Source organism: Miscanthus floridulus, chromosome 19 (genome assembly GCF_019320115.1).
Source record: "Miscanthus floridulus cultivar M001 chromosome 19, ASM1932011v1, whole genome shotgun sequence".
NCBI classification, from domain to species: Eukaryota; Viridiplantae; Streptophyta; class Magnoliopsida; order Poales; family Poaceae; genus Miscanthus; species Miscanthus floridulus.
The window spans coordinates 114,841,626-114,863,322 of NC_089598.1; the positions used below are offsets into that span (position 1 = coordinate 114,841,626).

Sequence of the window (21,697 nt, forward strand, 5' to 3'; positions counted from 1 at the left end):
AGAATGGGAAATACATTTTCCTAGTCTTGTGTATGGATGACATCTTGCTCGCTAGCAGTGATGTTAATCTATTACTAGAAATAAAGAAGTTCTTGTCCTCAAAGTTTGATATAAAGGATCTCGGTAAAGCTTCGTTCGTCCTAGGAATATGATTCACCGAGATAGAGAAAAGGGGGTTTTAGGATTATCATAAAAGACATACTTAGAAAAAGTTCTAAAAAATACAGTATGCAAAATTATAAGTCTTCACCTGCTCCCATAGTCAAGGACAATAGATATGGGGAATTTCAATGTCCCAGGAACCAATATGAGATCGATCAAATGAAAGCGGTTCTATATAGTTCAGTGGTCGGAAGTTTATAGTATGCTCAAGTGTGTACTCGCCCTGACTTAGCATTTGTTATCGGGTTACTTGGTAGATATCAGAGTAATCCAAGAATAAAACACTAAAATTAGTAAAGAAAGTTTTACGTTACCTGCAAGGTACGAAGTGTTTCACGCTAACGTACAGAAGATTTAATTCACTACACATAGAGGGACATACAGATTCTGATTATGCGAGAGATGAAAGAAAGTCCACGTCAGGATACATATTCACTCTCACAGGAGGAGCTATATCGTGGAAAATCTCAAAGCAAACCGTCACTACATCGTCCACAATGTATGCTGAGTTTGTAGCATGTTATGAGCCCACAGGGCATGTGAATTGGCTGAAGAAATTCATGCCCGGGTTGAAAGTGGTAGACGACATACATAAGCCACTTAAGTTATACTATGATAATAATCTAGTAGTATGTTATGCTCACAACAATAAGTCAAGTGGTGCTGTCAAACACATTGACATAAAGTATTATGTTGTGAAAGATAAAGACCGGAATCATATAATTAGTCTTGAGTATATAAGAATAGAAAAGATGCTCGTGGATCCACTTATAAAAGGCTTACCACCCAACGTGTTCAGAGAACACTTAGCTGGCATGAGTTTAAGGAAAAGTCTATGATATCTGGACAATAAGAGCCTAATTAAGAATCTGTTTTAAAATAGAGAGGTGCATTATAGTTGTTTAATCTAATGGCAACTGACCGTTACGATGAGGCACGCTCTATGCACTGATCTGTGATGGAATGGGAACAAGATAAAGTAAAGTAAGTTGAGTTTAAGTCATAAGGTGAGATCAAGAGGGAGAATGTTAGATGATCCCCAACCAATTAAGCCCTTGGATCCAGCGTCCCTGATCGAGGGCGTTCAACCCTACATGGTTGGTGGGCCCCCGTCACACTGCGCTATAAAAGGAAGGTGGGGGCCAGCGGCTCTCTTCATGAGGTTGAACGAGCTACAGTCGCCCCATCGACATAACCCTAATTCGATCTAGAGAGGGTGCGCAGCCAGTGACAGGAAGCACCGTCATGTGGTTCGTCCACCGCCACTGGATCGCACCTACGACTGCGGACAACGCCGCCACTGCACCGCCACATTTCACCGCCGCGCCTCCACCGAGTCTCCTCCGAGCACTGCAATGCCCAGCCCATCTTCTGCAAAGGCGGCCAATGGTTTGCACCTCCTCCACCCTTCTCTCTCTCACTCTATCTGTTAATCCACACTAATAGATGTTTTAGGACTCGCTATTTATTCCAAACACAAGTACACATGCTGGATTTTTGACTAAATCCTGTTCTATTTCTATCAGAAGAACTAGGGTTCTTCAAACGCCGCCAACCTTTGAAATCTTTGGAACATCCACCGGGAAGTTGTCAATCCCATCCATCCAGGGGCTCTTCTCCTTGGCCGGGTTCACGGTCCGGAGCGCCTTCCAGACGGCGCTGTTGCACTTGAATCCAGAACCGAACGCGATCTGCCAGATCCTGTCGCGCTTCCTGATCCTACCCTTCGCCTCGGTGTATGCCAGCTCGTACCAGAGTGAGCTGCTTGATGTGTTGCCAAACCTGTACAGGGTCATCCTCGATGGCTCCATGTGCCAGTCGGTGAGCTCCAGGTTCTTTTCCAGCTTATCCAGCACAGCATGGCCACCGGCGTGGATGCAGAAGTGCTCGAAAGCCAGCTTGAAGTTGGGGATGTACGGCTTGATCTTCATCTTGAGCACCTTCTTGGCGATCAATGTGCCCATGAAGAGAAGCTGCTCTGATAACGGGAGCACCAACGGCCCCAGCGTGGTGATGTTGGTCTTAAGCGCGTCTCCGGCCACCGCCATGAGGTCCTTGGACAGCGACACGCCAATCTTGCCAATCTCATCTTCCTCCTGCGTCACGCAGCCGAAGCACTTGTCGTCGGCGCCCTTGTGCGTGCGCACCGTGTGCACCAGCTCATACTTGGACCTCCGCCTGTCAGACCGCCTGTTCGAGAGCAGGATGGCCGCGCCACCCATCCGGAACAGGCAATTCGACACAAGCATGGACCGGTCGTTCCCGAAATACCAATTCAGCGTGATGTTCTCCATGCTGATGACCAGCGCGTAAGAGTTGGGGTGCACCTGCAGTAGATCCTTGGCGAGGTCAATGGACAGCAGCCCGGCGCTGCAGCCCATCCCGCCGAGGTTGTAGCTCACGATATTCCCCCTCAGCTTGTAATGGTTCACCACCATGGCTGACAGCGACGGCGTCGGGTTGAACAGGCTGCAGTTGACCACCAGGATGCCAATGTCCTTGGGCCTGACCCCGGTCTTGTCGAGTAGCTGGTCGATGGCGCCGAACGTGACGGCGCGCGCCTCCTTGCGCGCCTCGTCCATGCACGGGTTGGGGGGCACCCGGAGCACGGCGGGGGGAAAGTAGGTGTCCTCGCCGAGGCCGGAGCGCTCGAGGATCTTGCGCTGGAATTCGAGATTCTCGTCCGTGAAGGATCCGGTGAGCTTGGAGCAGTGCATGAAGGTCTGGCGCGTGCACTTGCGCTCCGGCTCCGGCTTGTAGCAGGCGAAGTCGAGCAGGTACACGGGGCGTGGGCGGGTGAGGAAGTAGACGGTGGAGAGGAAGACGAGCAGCGTGGAGCAGGCGACGACGGAGAGGAGGTTGAAGCGGAGCTGCTCCCACAGGTCGGCGAGGTCGCGCGGGGAGACGGTGGAGAGCTGCACGGCGACGAGCGCCATCAGCGGCGACAGCAGCAGGTACATCCCGTGAGAGATGAGGTAGTGGTACCCCAGCTTCACATACTTGAGCCGCACTGACTGCTGGAAGTCCGGCAGCCGCCTCCGTGGCTGCGCCGGCGGAGCGGCGGCATTGGGCGGCGCCGACGTCTCCATTCTGAAAACAACAGAGATTCCCGTCAGGAAGTCCCAAATGCCAGGATCTCAGCCAAGAACTTCTGGATCCCAAAATCGTGGTTCAGATTGGAAAACGCAGACAATCCAAATCTAACGCGGTACGCGGGCGAGTCATCAGGACACGAGGGAGGTTTTCAGGCGTACCAGGAGGAAGAAGCGGTTCCTAGAGAAGGATAGGGAGGAGGCGACGGAGGGAGAGAAGGCTTAAGCCGGCGAGCCGCCGCCTTCCCCCTCCCTTGTCTCTCGATCTCCGCTCTAATGCGGCCGCGAGCGCCACGGGGAGGCGCCCAGCTCGGTGGTTTAATAGGGGGCCAAGGGAGGAGGCCACGCGAAATGAACAAACGGAGAAGACAAGGGACCGTTGAAGAGGAAATTTCACCTAGCCCCCTCTGTAAATTTCTGTATTCTAGTTTAGCCCAAAAAGAGCGTATTTGAGCTGGCACCTGAAAATATTATATTTACCAACTTTTGCTAGGAAGCACGAATGCTTGGTTGTTGAGAAAACTTTTTTTATACTGATCAACGTAGTACTTCATTCGTCCCAAAATAAGTGACATTTTTTATTTTTATACTTCTTGTTTAACCGTTCATCTTATTTAATTTTTATGTAAATAATAACATAAATAAGTCAGTATTAACGTATCTCCAACGATTGAATAAGTCATAACAAAATAAATAATATTTATACAAGTTTTTGAATAAGACGAACGGTCAAACAAAAAGTCTCAAAGTAAAAAACGTCACTTATTTTTGGGACGGAGAGAGTATACATTAAATAGAAAAATAACTCTTTAATTATATATTGGGGCGTGGACTTTATATTCAAGGCAATAATGGTCTAAATGTTTGTCCATTTTCGTAAAAGAAAAATTGTCCATTTCTTTAAAGCACCTTGACTCAATAGATTGGATCCTTTTTTTTCCATACTTTGAGTCCTTGGCCTCGTAAGAAAAAAAAACATCCCTTGTGTGTGGTTTGTGTCATATATTCTCTGAAAGATTGAAGTGTTTGCGAGACTCTAATTAAAAGTCGAGGGCAATCTGTAGTTTCACTTGAAACTAGTCCGCCCGGGCACTTCCACTCTATAAACAATCAAATTTTGATTAGAACAAATTTGGAAACTTATTGTAAGACGGTTAGGAATTATTGCCAGAGCCCCAAATGCACGGATAACAATTCTATAGATTTCCTAATTCTTCCTACTTAAAAAATAGTAGTTTCTCTATGAATTTATTTCCCTACGGTCTAGAGAAAACAAACCCATATGGCAATCCTCTCACATTTCCTTTTTTTTTTTCCACGCTGTGATGTGATCATCTCGGCACACTACTCTCCTACTTCCTTCCCATAAACCTGTACATTCCACCCTGCCACTCTATTGCACGTTTGTTTCTCCATGATACTAGGATCATAACCATCCATATGACATTGATGGTGAAGTTGTGGAGTAGCCACACAAGGTTGATGAGAAGCCTTTGGGAAACAAGGATGCCAAAAACAAGGACAAAAAAAGTAGTTGTCTTAAGCTGTACTTTTGAGATAAAACAAATGATATATTTGTGAGTTTGTAATTCCTATGAGCCATGTAGGGTCATTCAGACTATGTTAAATCCCATGTGAGGTCACGACGATGTGTTTTATCAATTATATTTGCTAAAAAAAATCTGCAAGCATGGTTTTAAAAAAGCAATGAGTTGATATTTCATTTGTCATGCAAATTGCGACTTTCGGATACCACTTTACCGTCCCGTGGCACGTTTGCTGTGTTCCACTTTAGAACATTTGGGTATTTATTAACAACTACTCACTCCGTTCTAAATTATAAGTCGCTTTAATTTTTTTGATACATCTATTTTATTATGCATCTAGATAAATAATATGTCTAGATACATATAAATAGATGAAAAAAAGTCAAAGTGACTTATAACTTGAAACGAAATGAGTAGTTATTAGAAAAAAATAATAGAAGCATGTTTCCCGTACTAAATTTTTCTGGAAACGTGGGGCTAGTTGCGAAACGACAAACCTTTATGCAACGGTTTCTACAATTATGTATGCCTGCAAAAATTCTGCGCGTTCTTGAATCCAAAAAAAAAATCTGCGCGTTCTTCCGCAAAAAGAAAAAATTCTGCGCGTACAAAGATCGACGGCCGCGAGGGTAGCCTGGGTTTAATATGGACGGCTGGATGGGCCTGGACCAGTAACAGGTGCCCACGTTGGCGGGTACGGTTACGCGTCCACCTTTTTCAGATACCCGTTCATTTGGGTTTGGTTAAGCCATGGCTGAAAATACTCTTCACTTATTTAATTTTAGAAAAAAAAAATATAATTTATTAACTAAAAAAATATGATTTATAAGTCAAACAAGCCCAATAAATAAGCCCAACAAGGCAAATACCCGTAGCCTTTCCCCTCTCACGTGCATGTGGGCCCCGTGTGGCTTTCCTAGTGGAAACAGCAGTGCTGATCTGCTGGACAACTGGGCCAGCGGAACGTGTGGGCCCCCTGTTTCTGGACTGGCCTGGCTGCTGCTGCCGGCTCTGCTGACTGCTGGCTACTCCTAAATCCTAGGGATGAAAATGGTATCAATATTTTTCGATCGTATTCGAAACCGAATTCGTTTAAAGGGGTTGAGATCTGTCCGTATCCGAGTCCGGATATCCAATATCCGATACCGTATCCGTATCCGAATACTCAAATCGCATATTTATGATGTCGATATCCAATCGTATCATATCCGACATAGTTGACACTATCCGTATTCGAATCCGAATCCGGACAGAAATATGAAAACAAATGTAATATCGGTGATATCCGTTTTCATCCAAACAAGGCAAGATAGAAAGATGCCCCTTTGGAAGGCATATATTTTGAGGAAAGTCACTCTAGGTATTTTCCACACGTAAATTTCTCTCATATTTAGCTCACATTTTCTCAAAGTTTATGTATAGATATTTAGTTTTGGAATATTTTTTTAGGACACATGCCTCAGCATGAAGAATAAAAATCACGGACAACATTTTTGTTTATTCTTGGACCATTTTATGGTTTTTGCACCCTGACTTTTGGGGTGGATTAAATTTACATGGTAGTGCAGGCGGAGGCACACATGCTCCACAGAATTGAATAGATATAAGGTTTGATTGGTTCAAATGTAAGCTATGAAAAAGTTGTTATGAGCTGTGAGTTGTGAATGAGGTACTGTAAATTATCTGTTGCGAAAAAGTTGTAAGCTGTTTGATTAAAACAACTATGAAGCTTACCATTTCTCTTTCTCTTTTCAAACAGTTGTAAAACGATTCTTTATTTTCACCCATTTGGAAACCTGAAAAATAAAAGACAAAGCCAAGGTTCAAGGTGCTGTATTGAAAAAGCGGTTTATGGTTCTACCTGTTTAGTTGGCTTTCCATTTTTTTACAACAAAAGTACTTTTTAGAAGCCGAACCAAATACAACCATAAAATAGTGGGACGATTTTTCTAAACCTGCCTAATTAAATTTTTTAACGAATCTGGCCAGTGCATTGAGCTAATTTAGTTGCTTACACGTGTAAGATAACCGTACATTGTAATAGACAATGTCATTAGATGTCTGATTTCAACACATTCCAGGCTTTGTTATAGACCTTGTATCGGTATATGACGGTGTAAGGATCTCAACATTTCTCGCAAAATGAATGTAAGATAATCGTAGGATGATTTGCTAAATTTTGGCCTACTGTTCGATGCTAGTATGGTGATTAACGAATCGAAGGGTAATGATTCAAAATTATAGCGTTTCAAATTATAAGTTATTCTGAGTTTTTCTAGATGCATAGCTTAGCTATTCTATGCATTTAGATATATACTATGTCTAAATAAATAGTAAAAGCTATGTACTTCTTCTGCTTTTTCGTATCGTATTAGGTCTGTCCTAAGAGCATGTCCAAGAGTTTCCAAAACACACTCTTAATCTTAATTTTTCTGGAAAGAATAAAAAAAATGCTCTACAACAACTCACTATCTCAACTCCTAATCTTTCCGCACTTGGTTAAATCGATCTAATTAGGTGAAAATATACGCGTGCACATCGATTGACCAATCTGAAAGTGGAAGGATGTGAGGAAGAATAATGAGTAGGACAAGGTTTCCGGTGCAAATATACAAGAGAGAAAATATAAAAGTGCTTGGAGTGATTGGAAAATAGTTCGGGATTCCTGATGAAAAAATTGTCTTGTATAAAGTATAAAAGTGGTTGGGGTGATTTGAAAATAGTTCGGGATTCCTGATGCAAAAATTGTCTTGTATATTTTAGGGGCGAGATTTTGAAAACTATTGGAGGAACCTAACAAATGTGCTCCTAACTTTTTTTACGCACTTGGAAAACTCATTGATTTACCGATTGCTTTTTTTTTGGAACTATTGAAGGTGCTCTAAGTCATGTATTTTTTACTTTGAAATTTCAAAAAATTGTATAGGTTAACAATATAATATTTATGTCTTTAGATTTACTATGAGAGATACTTTCATCACATGTTGTAGAACTATATCGATTTTTTTTGAAATTGATGATCAAATTTAGAAATGTTAGACTTAGAATAAATCTAATACGCCATGTAAAAACAGGGGGACTATCTAGAAAAGTCTACTACTTATAATTTTTGGATTGGAGTACTATTTAAGCACATCCAAGGTGCCAGTTTTGACAGTGCTAACGTCATGTGCCAAATTATACGCCATGTGGTCTCTCGTTATCTATACCTCTTAAACTGTCCACAGCGTTGGGTTTCACCGATGCTGAATTAGGAGAGTGAAGACTCGGGCATCGGGTCATGCCATTGTTAGAGCGTGATGCCGAGTTGAAAAATGTCATTTATGGTATATACAATTATAACTCACTAGGACATTCTGACACATATAGGCCCATTCGCTTCGCTGAAAAAAATAAATCGAAACACTATTCCAGATGATTTATTGTAAGAGAAAACATTGTTCTGGCTGAAAAAACAACCTGAAAAGTACGGATTATAAGATAAGCGAACAGGTCCATAGTTATAACTCACTAGCACATACAATTGTGATATCCACATTTACGAAACACATTATCCACTAACATACATTTAGCTGTCCACATCAGCATAGTCATGTCATCCACTAACTGATAGTTCATAATAGTTTATCCCTTTATATAAATAATCATGCGCTAGTCTGATTTCATTCTAAATCATCCACAATTCCTACGGCAATGCAAGGGGTATGCATCTAGCTTTAAATTATAAGAGGGGCGAGGTAAAGTGGGATTATGGATGGCGAATACCATTTAAACGTGGGTGATTTGTTTTAAATGAGACACTTGTCGTTTGGTGGCAAATTAAACTATAGATATATAAGAAATGTTATGCTACAATGGTTAAAATCTACACCATCAATCCAAGAAAATTTTTCCATATGTGAGAGGACTTGTAGCCTAATCCACATGAATAGGCTATATTGAACAATGTCATTTATGGTATAGGTTGCCCTAAATAGTCAGGTTTTAATTGCACCCTGCTTTGATTTATATGCTTCATTGAGGGTACATGCACCCTTTTCCCTTCTCGCTTAAATTGTCCAACAAATCTAAGAAGTATCTATATTTGTGGATAAAAGAAGTAGTTAAGGTGAACCATAAATGGTTCTTCATGAGTTAGTACACTCCATATGAAAGCACACAGCACACTCTAGTGATTTATCCTAGTACTCCTATAAGAGGCAAGTGTTAAGTAGATCTTGATATTGACAAAGTAAAAACGAACATCTTATCGTGCATATTGCCCACCAGTCACCCTTGAAAATATAATTAGCTATGCTTACAGGCTTACTGAGTTTATGACTCCATCTGGGTTGAGCATATTCCATTTCTTTTACGCTATATTCTGCAACACTACTTGAGCAGTACTTTTCAGCAAAAGAATAGTATTTTCCTATTACAACAAATCAGCATAAGCATCAACATAGAACCATAGATACCGAAATTTATATGAAGATGTTGTGAGTAGAATAATACAAAAATCTTTTCAGGACTCTATAGTTATGTTAACACATCTCCTGGATTTTAGTCACCTGAAATCTTGGAGGCATTTCAAACGTCAAGTTTGGGGAGAGGATTGTCATTGCCATTTTCCATTCTTGGCAACCTTAGAGGAAAGTCGTTAGGTAGCAGGCTAGCCAGGCGGAGGAGGCCGGTGTGGACGGAGGTTGGCCGACGGCAGTGGCAGAGGCCGGGATACTTTTTAGGTGTGACGGGGTTTATAAGAACCAATATACCGGCTTATATAACGTATTGACGTATGTATTTCATGTATATTTACTAGTATATAATACATATGTTAAGTAGTTTGTTCAAACTTTAGGTATGGCGACTGCCAAAGCTTGCCAAATACCTGCCTCCGCCCCTGGCCGGTGGTAGGTGGGGGCTCGATCTGCTAAGCGAGTCAAGCGATGCTGATGCTGAAAACAAGAGGAAGAAGAAAGCGTGATGACCACAGGATCACGATCCAACCGATAGGAAACGTCGACTGACTTTTGGAATAAAATCAGGCGCCTATGTTATTAGCCACTCCCTTATGTTAAACTTCATTCATACATTACACCATATGTCCATATCTTACTAACGAGTTACAAAAGTGTTTTGTTTGAGACCGTATAATATTTATAGAAGTCAAATAGACTTATCCAACAAGGTACAATAGAAATCAAAAGCGGAAACGCTTAGACGCGGGCATCCGTCCCGTCGGACGAGACATCCCACTCTGCTTTGTCTGCCTCTCTCATTAAAAACAAAATTCCTGACTCTGCCTCTCGCTGTGTGGCCGTCCGCCCACCCCATTCCGCCACGCCACCGCTGCCATCCCCCCACAGCGCCTCTATCTCGTGCCGCGGCCCACTCCTGACGCAACACCGCCACCATCCCCCGCGGGCCCAGGCCCGTACCCCGCGGTGCCTCCGTCACCTGCTAGAGAAGAGGAATCCTCCGCGCCAAGGTATGTTACTAGCCACCCCACCGACTGCAACTGCTACTGGACCCGGTCGCCGGCGCCTCCGCCTCCGTCCCCAAGCTCCATGCTGCTGTGCTCGGCGACTACAGCGGCGCCTCCATCCCCACCGCGCCATACCATGCTCCGTCCTCCGTCCGTGCCCAGGCCAGGCGCTAGGAGAGGGGGCCGTCGCTGGTCGTGCCTAGGGCAAGGCGCAGTTGGGCGCTGCCAAGCTGTGCCCACCATCCTCGGGCCGCTGGTGGTCAGAACTAGTAACACCCCTGGTGTTACGAGTTTGCTTAGCACCGAGATTTAGGTCCGAGAAGGATTAGCCTAACAAGTTTCCTGGGTTTTAAAAAATTTAAAACGCACGTGAGGCGAAAAATAATTTCTAGGAACAAGGATCAAACATAACTTGTATTTAGTACATAAATAAAAATAGAAGTACAAGTTTAGTAGATGGAAATGCAACTTTAACTTTTGGAAAATAGATGTTGTTAACTAGTGTTTTGGGAGCTCAAAAATTAAATTTGACGTTAAGATAAACTATTTTTGTTAAGTCGGCAAACACTTGAACTATTGTGTAAAATATCATTTTTGACAAATTATATTGAGCAAAATAGTTAAATGGTGCTTAAATATTTTGCTCCTATGGGTTAGTATAAGGTATGGACTATCGCATGAAATACTTATTGGTAGCAGTTAATAGGGTTTAGGCCTTTTAAAAATTATAATAAAAGTGTTAATGGCTGTTAGTTTGAATTGAATCCTTAACTTTTCTAAGTATGGAAAAGTAGTAAGACAATGCTATTTTGACATTTAACTTCTAACAAAAATGTTTAAACACTAGCGGAATGTTTTGGTATTGTTGATTGCATCAAAGTGAATGCTTGAGCATGGCTTAGGTCAAAGTTGTGTTGGATGTCACGTTGCTCTCGTAAAAATTGCCCAAACTTCATTAGAACACGTTGTTAACTATGTTGTTGGCGCTCTGTTCGTGAACCGGCACTCCAGCGATGAACCTAGGTTGGCATCTTTTTATCTCTCGCTCTGGTTGCTCTTGGGTCATGACGATTGCTCCTCTAGCTAGCTAGTAGTGTCGACTTTAGGATAGTAGGATTGGTTGGATTTTGGTTGAGATGATCGGCATTCTTTGCTTTGCTTTAAAATACGTGCACGGTAGCGACTGCAGCCGCTCAGCCTAAGTCCATGGTCACCGCGCACGCAGATGCTGTGGGCATCGGTCTCATGCCGTGGCCGGGTCACGGCCATGAATCAGCCGTGTGCACGGATGGTGCCTCTGAAAGCTCTAGTTTGGTTCTGGTGAATTGATGAAACCCTAAGTGCTAACCTAGTTTATCAAAGTGATTATGAGATAGGTAGCACTACTCTAAGTGGTGAAGCAAATGAAGATCATGACATGGTGATGGTGATGCCATGGTAATGATCAAGTGCTTAGACTTGGAAAAGAAGAAAGAGAAAACAAAAAGGTCAAGGCAAAGGTGAAATTGATAGGAGCTTTTTCGGTTTGGTGATCGAGACACTTAGAGAGTATGATTACATTTAGGATCGATAGCCGTACTATTAAGAGGGGTGAAACTCATATCGAAATGCAGTTATCAAAGTGCCACTAGATGCTCTGACTCATTGCATATGCATTTAGGATTAGTGGAGTGCTAACACCCTTGCTAAGGACATGTTTAGTGTATCTAGACATCTTTCATATTTAAGCCCCATTGTCGGCACTAGCTCAGTGTCTTGGCCATTTGCATTGACATAACAACCATGTGAGCACCAAGGCAATGAAGGATGCAAAGGCATACATTCTCAAGGAGAAATTTGCTAGCTTCAAGATGAAGGAAGATGATAGTGTGTCGGACATGTTCCATCAGATGGAAGTACTTGTCAATGATCTCAAAGCACTTGGTGAGAAGGTGGAGGACAAGGACTTCTCTCATAAGTTCTTGAAATGCTTACCCGCAAGATTTGGCATGTTGGTCACCTTGTTAGTAAGGACCGGTTTAGACACAATGACACCAAACCAAATCTTAGGAGATATCATGACCGATGATGCTTATAGAGATGATGATGAGAAGGAAGAAAAGAGGGAGAAGAAAGATGACAAGAAGAATGACAAGAAGAAGAGTGTGGCACTCAAGGCCACATCATCCAAGGGCAAGGCAAAGCAAGAATCATCAAGTGAAGATGAAGACTTGAGCTTTGATGAGATAGATGATGAGAAAATGGCTCTCTTTGTTAAGAGATTCAACAAGTTCATGATGAAGAATGGCTATCATGCTAGAAGAAAGAAGTCTTCATCCAAGAACAAGGAAGAGTCAAGAAGTTGCTTCAATTACGGAAGCAAAGATCATCTTGTTGCTCAATGCCCATACAATAGTGAAAATAATGATGATAAGAAGAACAAGAAGAAGGACAAGAAGGAAAAGAAAGAGATGAAGGACAAGATGATCTTCAAGAAAAAGAAGAAGGGTGGTTCATATGTGGTCACTTGGGATAGTGATGCTTCCTCAAGTGATGATGACAAGACCACCAAAAACAAGGCACTTGCAAGCATTGCTATCAACGAGAAGCCTTCTCTCTTCGACACTCCATCATGCTTCATGGCTAAGGCCACTAAGGTACAAACTTATGATGATGGAAGTGATGAGGAACATCATAATGAAAATGAAAATGAAAGTGATAGTAATGATAATGAACCAACTAAGGATGAATTACTTGACATGCTAGATGATGCTAAAGAACACTTTAACATTAAGAGAATGGAATGCAAAAGCTTGCATAAGGAACTAAAAGCCCTTAAGCAAACCTTTGATGAGCTCAATGAATCTCATGAGAGGCTAGAGGAAGCCCATGAGAAGCTTGGCAAGGCTCACAAGAAGGTTGAAAAAGCTCATTCCTCTTTGCTTAATGAGCAAAATAAAAAGAAGCATGTTGAGATATGTAATGTAGGCTTAACTTGTGATATAATTGATGAATCATTATATAAGCCTATCATTGTTGCTCCCACTAACCCTTTTTGTAGCACTTCTACTTTCACCTCATCTAATAGTGATGGTCTCACTTGTGATGCCTCACTAATGGTTGAGAATGAGACCCTCAAGAAGGAGGTCAATAAGCTCACTGACACCTTGGCTAAGGCCTATAGTGGTGAGGACCGCTTGCTTATGTGCTTGGGTAGCCAAAGATCTTCTCTCTACAAAGACGGATTGGGCTATAACCCCAAGAAAGGCAAGGGGTCCTTTACTCCTCATAAGACTAGTTTTGTGAAGAACAATGGTCAGTTTTGCAATAGTTGCAAACAAGTTGGTCATAAAGAGTATGAGTGCAAGAACAAAAGCAAGAATGCTAATGTATCCTCAATAAAGATTAATTCTTTCTATGTGCTTACCAAGGGTACAAATGGTGTGCAGGCTAAGTTCATTGGTGCACCATGGATGGGCTCAAAGAAGAAAGCCATTTGGGTACCAAAGAGCTTCGTGACTAACCTTCAAGGACCCAAGCAAGTTTGGATACCTAAAAAAATTGATCTTCTTTTGTAGGTCAATTATAAAGCCGGAGGAAGGCATTGGGTTCTTGATAGTGGGTGCACTCAATACATGACCGATGATGCAAGAATATTCAACTCAATCAACACCAATGGCAATGATGGTTATGATTGTATTACATTTGGTGATAATGGCAAAGGCAAGGTCAAAGGGTTTGGTAAGGTTGCAATATCCAATGACATGAGCATATCCAATGTGTTGCTAGTATGTGTTGCTAGTAGAGAGCTTGAACTTCAATTTGCTATCCGTGGCTCAATTATGTGATCTTGGATTCAAATGCATATTTGGGGTAGATGATGTAGAAATCATAAGTGTAGACGGCTCTAACTTGATCTTCAAAGGCTTTAGATATGAGAATCTATACTTGGTTGATTTCAATGCTAGTGAAGCTCAATTATCTACATATTTGTTCTCTAAGTCTAGCATAGGTTGGTTATGGCATAGAAGGCTTGGTCATGTTGGAATGAAACAGTTAAATAGATTGGTTAAGCATGACTTGGTTAGAGGCTTGAAAGATGTAGTGTTTGATAAAGATAAGCTTTGTAGCTCTTGTCAAGCCAGAAAACAAGTTAGAAACACGCATCCTAAGAAAAGCATGATGAGCACTAGTAAAGCATTTGAGTTATTACACATGGATTTGTTTGGGCCAACATAATACACTAGCATCGGTGAAAACAAATATGGCTTTATGATAGTGGATGATTACATTAGATACACATGGGTATTCTTTCTAGTGGACAAGAGTGATGTATTTGCAACATTCAAACCATTTATCAAGGGCATTCATAATGAGTTTGAAACAACCATCAAGAGAGTAAGAAGTGACAATGGTAGTGTTGATAGAATATCATTGGCAGTCCACCGAGGGGTATCCTGCGATGGTAGATTTGTCAGTGGGGGCACGCGTAATCAGTAACCAGATGGTGACACAAGGTGCAGAGACAGCGATTTAGACAGGTTCGAGCCATCTGATCGACGTAATACCCTACGTCCTGTGTCTTTGGTGTATTGTATTGATCTGGACGACCAAGTAGCTTGATGTAGCCTATCCGCTAGGGGACCCCTACCTCTCCTTATATACTCTAGAGGAGGTAGGGTTACAAGGTAAGTAGCCTATTTGGTACTATACAATGTCTTGCGGTGCACGCCGAGTAGCACCGTGCACGCCTTAACCTTGTGAGTTGGGCCACCCCTAGGGGTGTAGCCCATGTCTTGGGGGCCATATCCCCACAGCTAGTCCCCGAGCCTGACAATAGGTGATGTAGTCATGTGATGCCAGGGTCAGAAAGTAGAAGACCAGCCGAGCAGGCAGCCAGTCCCCGGGTGTAGCCTCAAGATGAGAACAAGCACATTCATCGCAAGGTGAAGTGTGCCCACTTAGTCCCTGAGCCTACTAGAAGATAAAGAATGAATCTTGTAGCAGAGTCAAAGAAAAAGAAGTCTAAAAGCTTGCCGATGTCGTCCGACATGTGCGTATCAAGACCCTAGACGTGCTGCCCAAGATTAGCACCCTGATTCGAATAGCATGGAGCAGCTTGATAGCACACCAATGAGACGTAGCAAGATCCGAGCACTGAGGAGTCCTCGGCATAGCCGACAATGTTCGACCACCCAGGGAGTTCCCCGCGTAGCTGGTGATGACCGAGAACCGAGGAGCGAGAAGTCCCCGGCATAGGCGGTGTTCACCGAGCATTGAGGAGCGAGGAGTGAGGAGTCCCCGATGTAGGCGGCGATGACCGAGCACCGAGGAGCGAGGAGCAAGGAGTCCCCGGCGTAGGCGGTGATGACCGAGCACCGAGGAGCGAGGAGTCCCCGGCGTCGCTGGCGATGACCGAGCACCGAGGAGCGAGGAGTCCCCGGTGTAGGCGGCGATGTCCGAGCACCGAGGAGCGAGGAGTCCCCGGTGTCGCTGGTGATGACCGAGCACCGAGGAGTCCCCGACATAGGCGGTGATGTTTGAGCACCGAGTAGCAAGGAGTCCCCAGCGTCGCTGGCGATGACCGAGCACCGAGGAGCGAGGAGTCCTCGACGTAGCTGGCAATGTCCAAGCACCAAGGAGCGAGGAGTCCCCGGCGTCGCTGGCGATGACAGAGCATCGAGGAGCGAGGAGTCCCCAGTGTAGGCGGCGATGTCTAAGCACCGAGGAGCGAGGAGTCCTCGGTGTCACTGATGATGATAGAGCACCGAGGAACGAGGAGTCCCCGGCATCGCTGGCGATGACCGACCACCGAGGAGTCCCTAGCGTAGGCGGCGATGTCCGCACACCGAGGAGCGAGGAGTCTCCAGCGTCGCTGGTGATGACCGAGCATCAAGGAGTCCTCGGTGTAGGCGGCGATGTCTAAGCACTGAGGAGTCCTCGGCGTAGGCGGCGAGGTCTGAGCACCGATGTAGCTGACGATGTCTGTGCGGTGAAGTATGCCCACTTAGTCCTTGAGCATGAAGAATATGAGCGCTGAGGAGTAACCGGCGTAGCTGGCGATGAAGCACGAGCGGTGAACAGTCCGATCAACTGGTCAGGCGACGGAGTCCATGAACCGAGCGGTCCAACCAGTTGATCGGTGGTGAAACCCGAGCACTAGGTGATTCGATCACCTAGACGATGATCCTATAATACAAACATATAGAACGAGTAGTACATGATGCACAAATAAATGAACTCTAGAGAAAAATCAGCAATGGTGATAAAACGGCGTATGCAGTTCGGCGATCAGTTGGCGTGAAAATATATTTATGTTTAATATAAACCGCCCGACCAGTTAGTGGGTAGCTGAGTCTCTAGCCCTAGCTAGCCCATAGTCCCATAATGTCGAGCGTGGAGCCCATGCACATGTAGGAGGAACAGGCGTCGCTAAGGAGCCGCTGCCGACCACCCATAACGCAGAGGGCAGACGCTCATGCACGTGTAGGGAGGAGCCAGAGACAGGGCCATCTCTGGAGGCATCCAAGCATCAATAGGGCTGTTTGAGGGTTCAGAAAAATCATTTGAAGAGCAAACATGGAGAAAACAGTTCGGAGAAATATTATGGCAATATATGGAGATTGGAGAATATTTAGAAGAATATTAACGCGTGACTTAGCTTTGGATGGAGCGTCTGGTCGGCGGCGTATGGTGCTATCTGGTTGGCATTGACTGTGAGCACCCAGCGGGCGGTGAGTTGTTGGTGAAGGCGACCTCAGAGGTTGTTCCAAGATTGGATCTGCTGTCGCAGGGGCTGGTGTTGTAGCAATGAATCATCGTCGTGGACTGACATGGATCTTCACAAGATTGACGATGAGAACGCGTTGTTGATTTGAGGTCCATCTAGCTCGCCATGGATCAAGCTCACACCCCTACCTGGCGAGCCAACTGTCGACAGAATATTGTTGGCAGTCCACCGAGGGGTATCCCATGATGGTAGATTTGTCGGTGGGGATGCGCGTAATCAGGAACCAGATGGTGACACAAGGCGTAGAGACAGTGATTTAGATAGGTTCAAGCCGTCGGATCAACGTAATACCCTACGTCCTGTGTCTTTGGTGTATTGTATGGATCTGGACGACCAAGTAGCTTGATGTAGCCTATCCACTAGGGGACCCCTACCTCTCCTTATATACTCTGGAGGAGGTAGGGTTACAAGGTAAGTAGCCTATTTAGTACTATACAATGTCTTGCGGTGCACGTCGAGCAGCGCTATGCACGCCTTAACCTTGTGGGCCGAGCCACCCCTAGGGGCATAGCCCATGTCTTGGGGGGCATACCCCCACAGGTAGTGAGTTCAAGAACCCTAGAATTGATGAGCTATGTGATGAATTTGTAATCAGACATCAATTCTTGGCCAAGTACACTCCACAATCAAATGGCGTTATTGAGAGAAAGAATAGAACACTCATTGATAAGGCAAGGTGTATGCTTAGTGAGTACAATGTGAGTCAATCCTTTTGGGCCAAAGCTATTAACACAACTTGCTATTGTAGCAACCGCCTTTATTGTCACCCATTGAAAGAGAAGACACCGTATGAGCTCTTGAATGGTAGAAAGCCCAACATTGCATATTTTGGGTCTTTGGTTGCAAATGCTATATCTTGAAGAAAGGCACTAGATTAGGCAAGTTTAACAAGAAATATGATGAAAGATTCCTACTTGGTTATTCCACTACAAGCAAAGCATATAGAGTTTGAAATTTGGATAGTGGTGCTCTTGAGGAAGTCCATGATGTTGAATTTGATGAAACCAAGGGTTCACAAGAAGAGAATGAGAACTTGGAAGATGTTAGAGGCATTCAACTTTCAAATGCCATGAAGAACATGGATGTTGGTGAATTGAGGCCTAGGCAAATGAATGGTGATGAAGATGATCAAGTGCAAGTACTCTCTAACTCAAATGTGCAAGATGATACAAATCAAGCTAGTACAAGTGGCTCTTATGATAATGAATAAGATCAAGTGGCTAGTGCATCATCTCAACCCAATGATCAAGCAAGTGCAAGCAATTAAGTTCCAATCCTCCAACCAACCAATATTGCAAGGGATCATCCATTGGACACTATCATTGGTGATATTTTAAGAGGTGTGAAAACTAGATCAAGATTGGCTTTATTTTGTGAGCATTTCTCATTTATGTCATCCATTGAACCAAAGAATATAGATGAAGCATTGAAGGATGTTGATTGGGTGAATGCTATGCATGAAGAATTGAATAACTTCACAAGAAATCAAGTATGGGAATTAGTAGAGAGACCAAAGAGACACAATGTGATTAGAACCAAATGGGTCTTTAGAAACAAGCAAGATCAAGATGGGATAGTAGTAAGGAACAAAGCAAGATTGGTAGCACAAGGATATACACAAGTTAAAGGTCTTGACTTTGGAGAAACATATGTCACAGTTGCTAGATTGGAAGCAATTATAATCTTATTAGCCTATGCTTGTGCCCACAACATCAAGCTCTATCAAATAGATGTCAAGAGTGCATTTCTCAATGGTTACATCAATGAAGAAGTATATGTTGAGCAGCCTTCCGATTTTGAAGATGATAAGAAGCCCGACCATGTGTACAAGTTGAAGAAGGCATTGTATGGCTTGAAGCAAGCACCTAGAGCATGGTATGATAGATTGAGGGACTTCCTACTCTCTAAAGGGTTCATGATGAGAAAGGTTGACACCACTCTTTTCATAAAGAAGATTAGCAAAGACTTATTTGTGATGTAAATCTATGTTGATGACATCATATTTGGATCAACCAATTAAGACTTTTGTGAAGAGTTTTGAAAGATGATGGCTAATGAGTTTGAAATGTCCATGATTGGAGAGTTAAGCTACTTCCTTGGTCTTCAAATCAAGCAATTGAAGAATGGTACATTTATGAGTCAAGGCAAGTACATCAAAGAGATGCTCAATAAGTTTGGCATGAGTGATAGCAAAGCCATTAGCACACCAATGGAAACAAATGTCAACTTGGATGGTGATGCAAGAGGCAATATGGTGGATCAAAAATTATATCGGTCTATGATTGGAAGCCTACTCTATGTGACCGTATCAAGGCTGGATGTCATATTTAGTGTATGCATGTGTGTAAGATTTTAAGCCTCACCAAGAGAAAGTCATTTGAAGGCTACAAAGAGAATATTGAGGTACTTGAAGCATACATAAAATGTTGGTTTATGGTATCCCAAAGGAGCAAAGTTTGAGCTTGTTGGTTACTCCGACACAGATTATGCGGGATGCAAGGTTGAAAGGAAGAGCACCTCGGGCACATGTCAATTGTTAGGAAGATCACCTGTTTCATGGTCATCAAAGAAGCAAAATAGTGTTGCATTATCAACCACCGAAGCCAAATACATATCCGCCGGTAGTTGTTGTGCACAAATACTTTGGATGAAGGCCACTTTGAATGATTTTGGAATCAAATTCAAGAAAGTGCCATTGATATGTGACACTGAGAGTGCAATCAAGTTAACCAACAATCTGGTTCAACATGCAAGAACAAAGCACATTGATGTCTGCCATTATTTCATAAGAGATCACCAACAAAAATAGGACATTTGCATTGAGAGTGTAACCACCGAAGATCAACTTGCCGATATATTCACCAAGCTATTGGATGAGAAAAGGTTTTGCAAGCTAAGAAATGAGTTGAACATATTGGATTTCTCAAATATGTGTTGATGCACCCCCCCCCCCACTTATATGGCATGCCTCTCCTTCAAGCAATCCAAGGTAAAAGTTGACTGGCATGGCATACATCCTTGCTAAGGACATGTTTAGTGTATCTAGACATCTTTCATATTTAAAAGGCTCATTCATGAAAATCAAATGATTTTGATGTTCGTATGGTACCACTATTGCGTCTATGCTTAATTTGATCTAGTGGTAGCATATGACATGTTTGTGGGCTTGTAAACCTAGTGTTTGATCTAGAAAATGAGCTCTAAGTGTTTAACTCAACATGGTACAAGATAACCCTTATTTAGGAGATGTGAAGAAGCTTGTCCTTGGATCAAACTGAGTTAAATATCTTTGAAAATGGTCTAGATTGGACCATATTTGGGAAAATGATCCTCACCCCATTGATTGACATTGATAATCTCAACCTATTTAAAATTAAACCTTTGTGGTCATTGATGACAAAGGGGGAGAAATAGTGTACAAAGATAATGAGAAGATAACAAACGGGAGAAATTAACATAGAGGGAGAGATATGATAAAGGAGAGATATGATAAAGTAAGGGATCTATTAAAATTTTAAGCACATAAGTAGGGGGAGCAAGCTCATAAACTTGTATGGTGTATTTGAATGTGCATTTCATATATTTGCTTGCGTGGCACAAGTTTTAAATTTCAATATCCATGCTTATGTGGTGTATGCTAGTTGTAGGTTTGAATGATGCAATGAAAAACTGGCATGCATAGGTTAAGTAACTAGACTCATGCTCACATTTTAAAAACTAGACCCTTTCTTCTAATGTTGATCTCATGGGGTATTCTAGTTTTTGTGTATGTCTAGTTATTAATGGTGCTAAGGATGGTATATTGGTGCACTCTGATTGGTATCATGCTTCAAAGGTGCATCTCTTGAACCTTAGCATTATTTGGTAGACATTGTCTCCTATATTTCCTATCTAAACATATGTGCAAACTACAATCCAATCTCTTAGCACATATGTAGGGGGGAGCAATTGCTACTACTAGGGGTTTATAAAACTTGTTCATATCCTTTTACACATGGTAAATATGCTTGGGCAAGCAACATGGATTCAAATGAATTTCGATTCATATCTTTGTGAAAGGGTTGTCATCAATTACCAAAAAGGGGGAGATTGAAAGCACTAGTTTAGTTTTGGTGAATTGATGAAACCCTAAGTGCTAACCTAGTTTATCAAAGTGATTATGAGATAGGTAGCACTACTCCAAGTGGTGAAGCAAATGAAGATCATGACATGATGATGGTGATGCCATGGTAATGATTAAGTGCTTGGACTTGGAAAAGAAGAAAGAGAAAAACAAAAAGGTCAAGGCAAAGGTCAAATTTATTGGAACTTTTTTGGTTTGGTGATCGAGCCACTTAGAGAGTGTGATCACATTTAGGATCGATAGGCTTACTTTTAAGAGGGGTGAAACTCATATCAAAATGCGATTATCAAAGTGCCACTAGATGCTCTAACTCATTGCATATGCATTTAGGATTAGTAGAGTGCTAACACCCTTGAAAACATTTGTGAAAATATGCTAACACACATGCACAAGGCGATACACTTGTTGGTTGGCACATTTGAGCAAGGGTGGAAAAGTTGATGAAATGAAGGAGGAGATCGTCACTGAGAAAAACTAACCAGATGCTGGTCACATGGTGACCGTACTCAGGAGAGCAGCGTCCGGTCAGTAGTGCAT

General features: G+C 42.9%; 1 protein-coding gene across 1 annotated transcript; it reads right to left on the reverse strand.

The window, feature by feature from the left end:
• Window positions 1-1,632: 1,632 nt before the first annotated feature.
• Window positions 1,633-3,537, reverse strand: LOC136527968 (3-ketoacyl-CoA synthase 11-like). The gene is made up of 2 exons (XM_066520839.1): window positions 3,417-3,537; window positions 1,633-3,252 (listed from the first exon to the last, which is right to left on the reverse strand). Exon 2 carries the CDS (start codon window positions 3,249-3,251, stop codon window positions 1,704-1,706), a length of 1,548 nt encoding a protein of 515 aa, XP_066376936.1. The 5' UTR covers window position 3,252; window positions 3,417-3,537; the 3' UTR covers window positions 1,633-1,703.
• Between the last annotated feature and the right edge of the window lie 18,160 nt (window positions 3,538-21,697).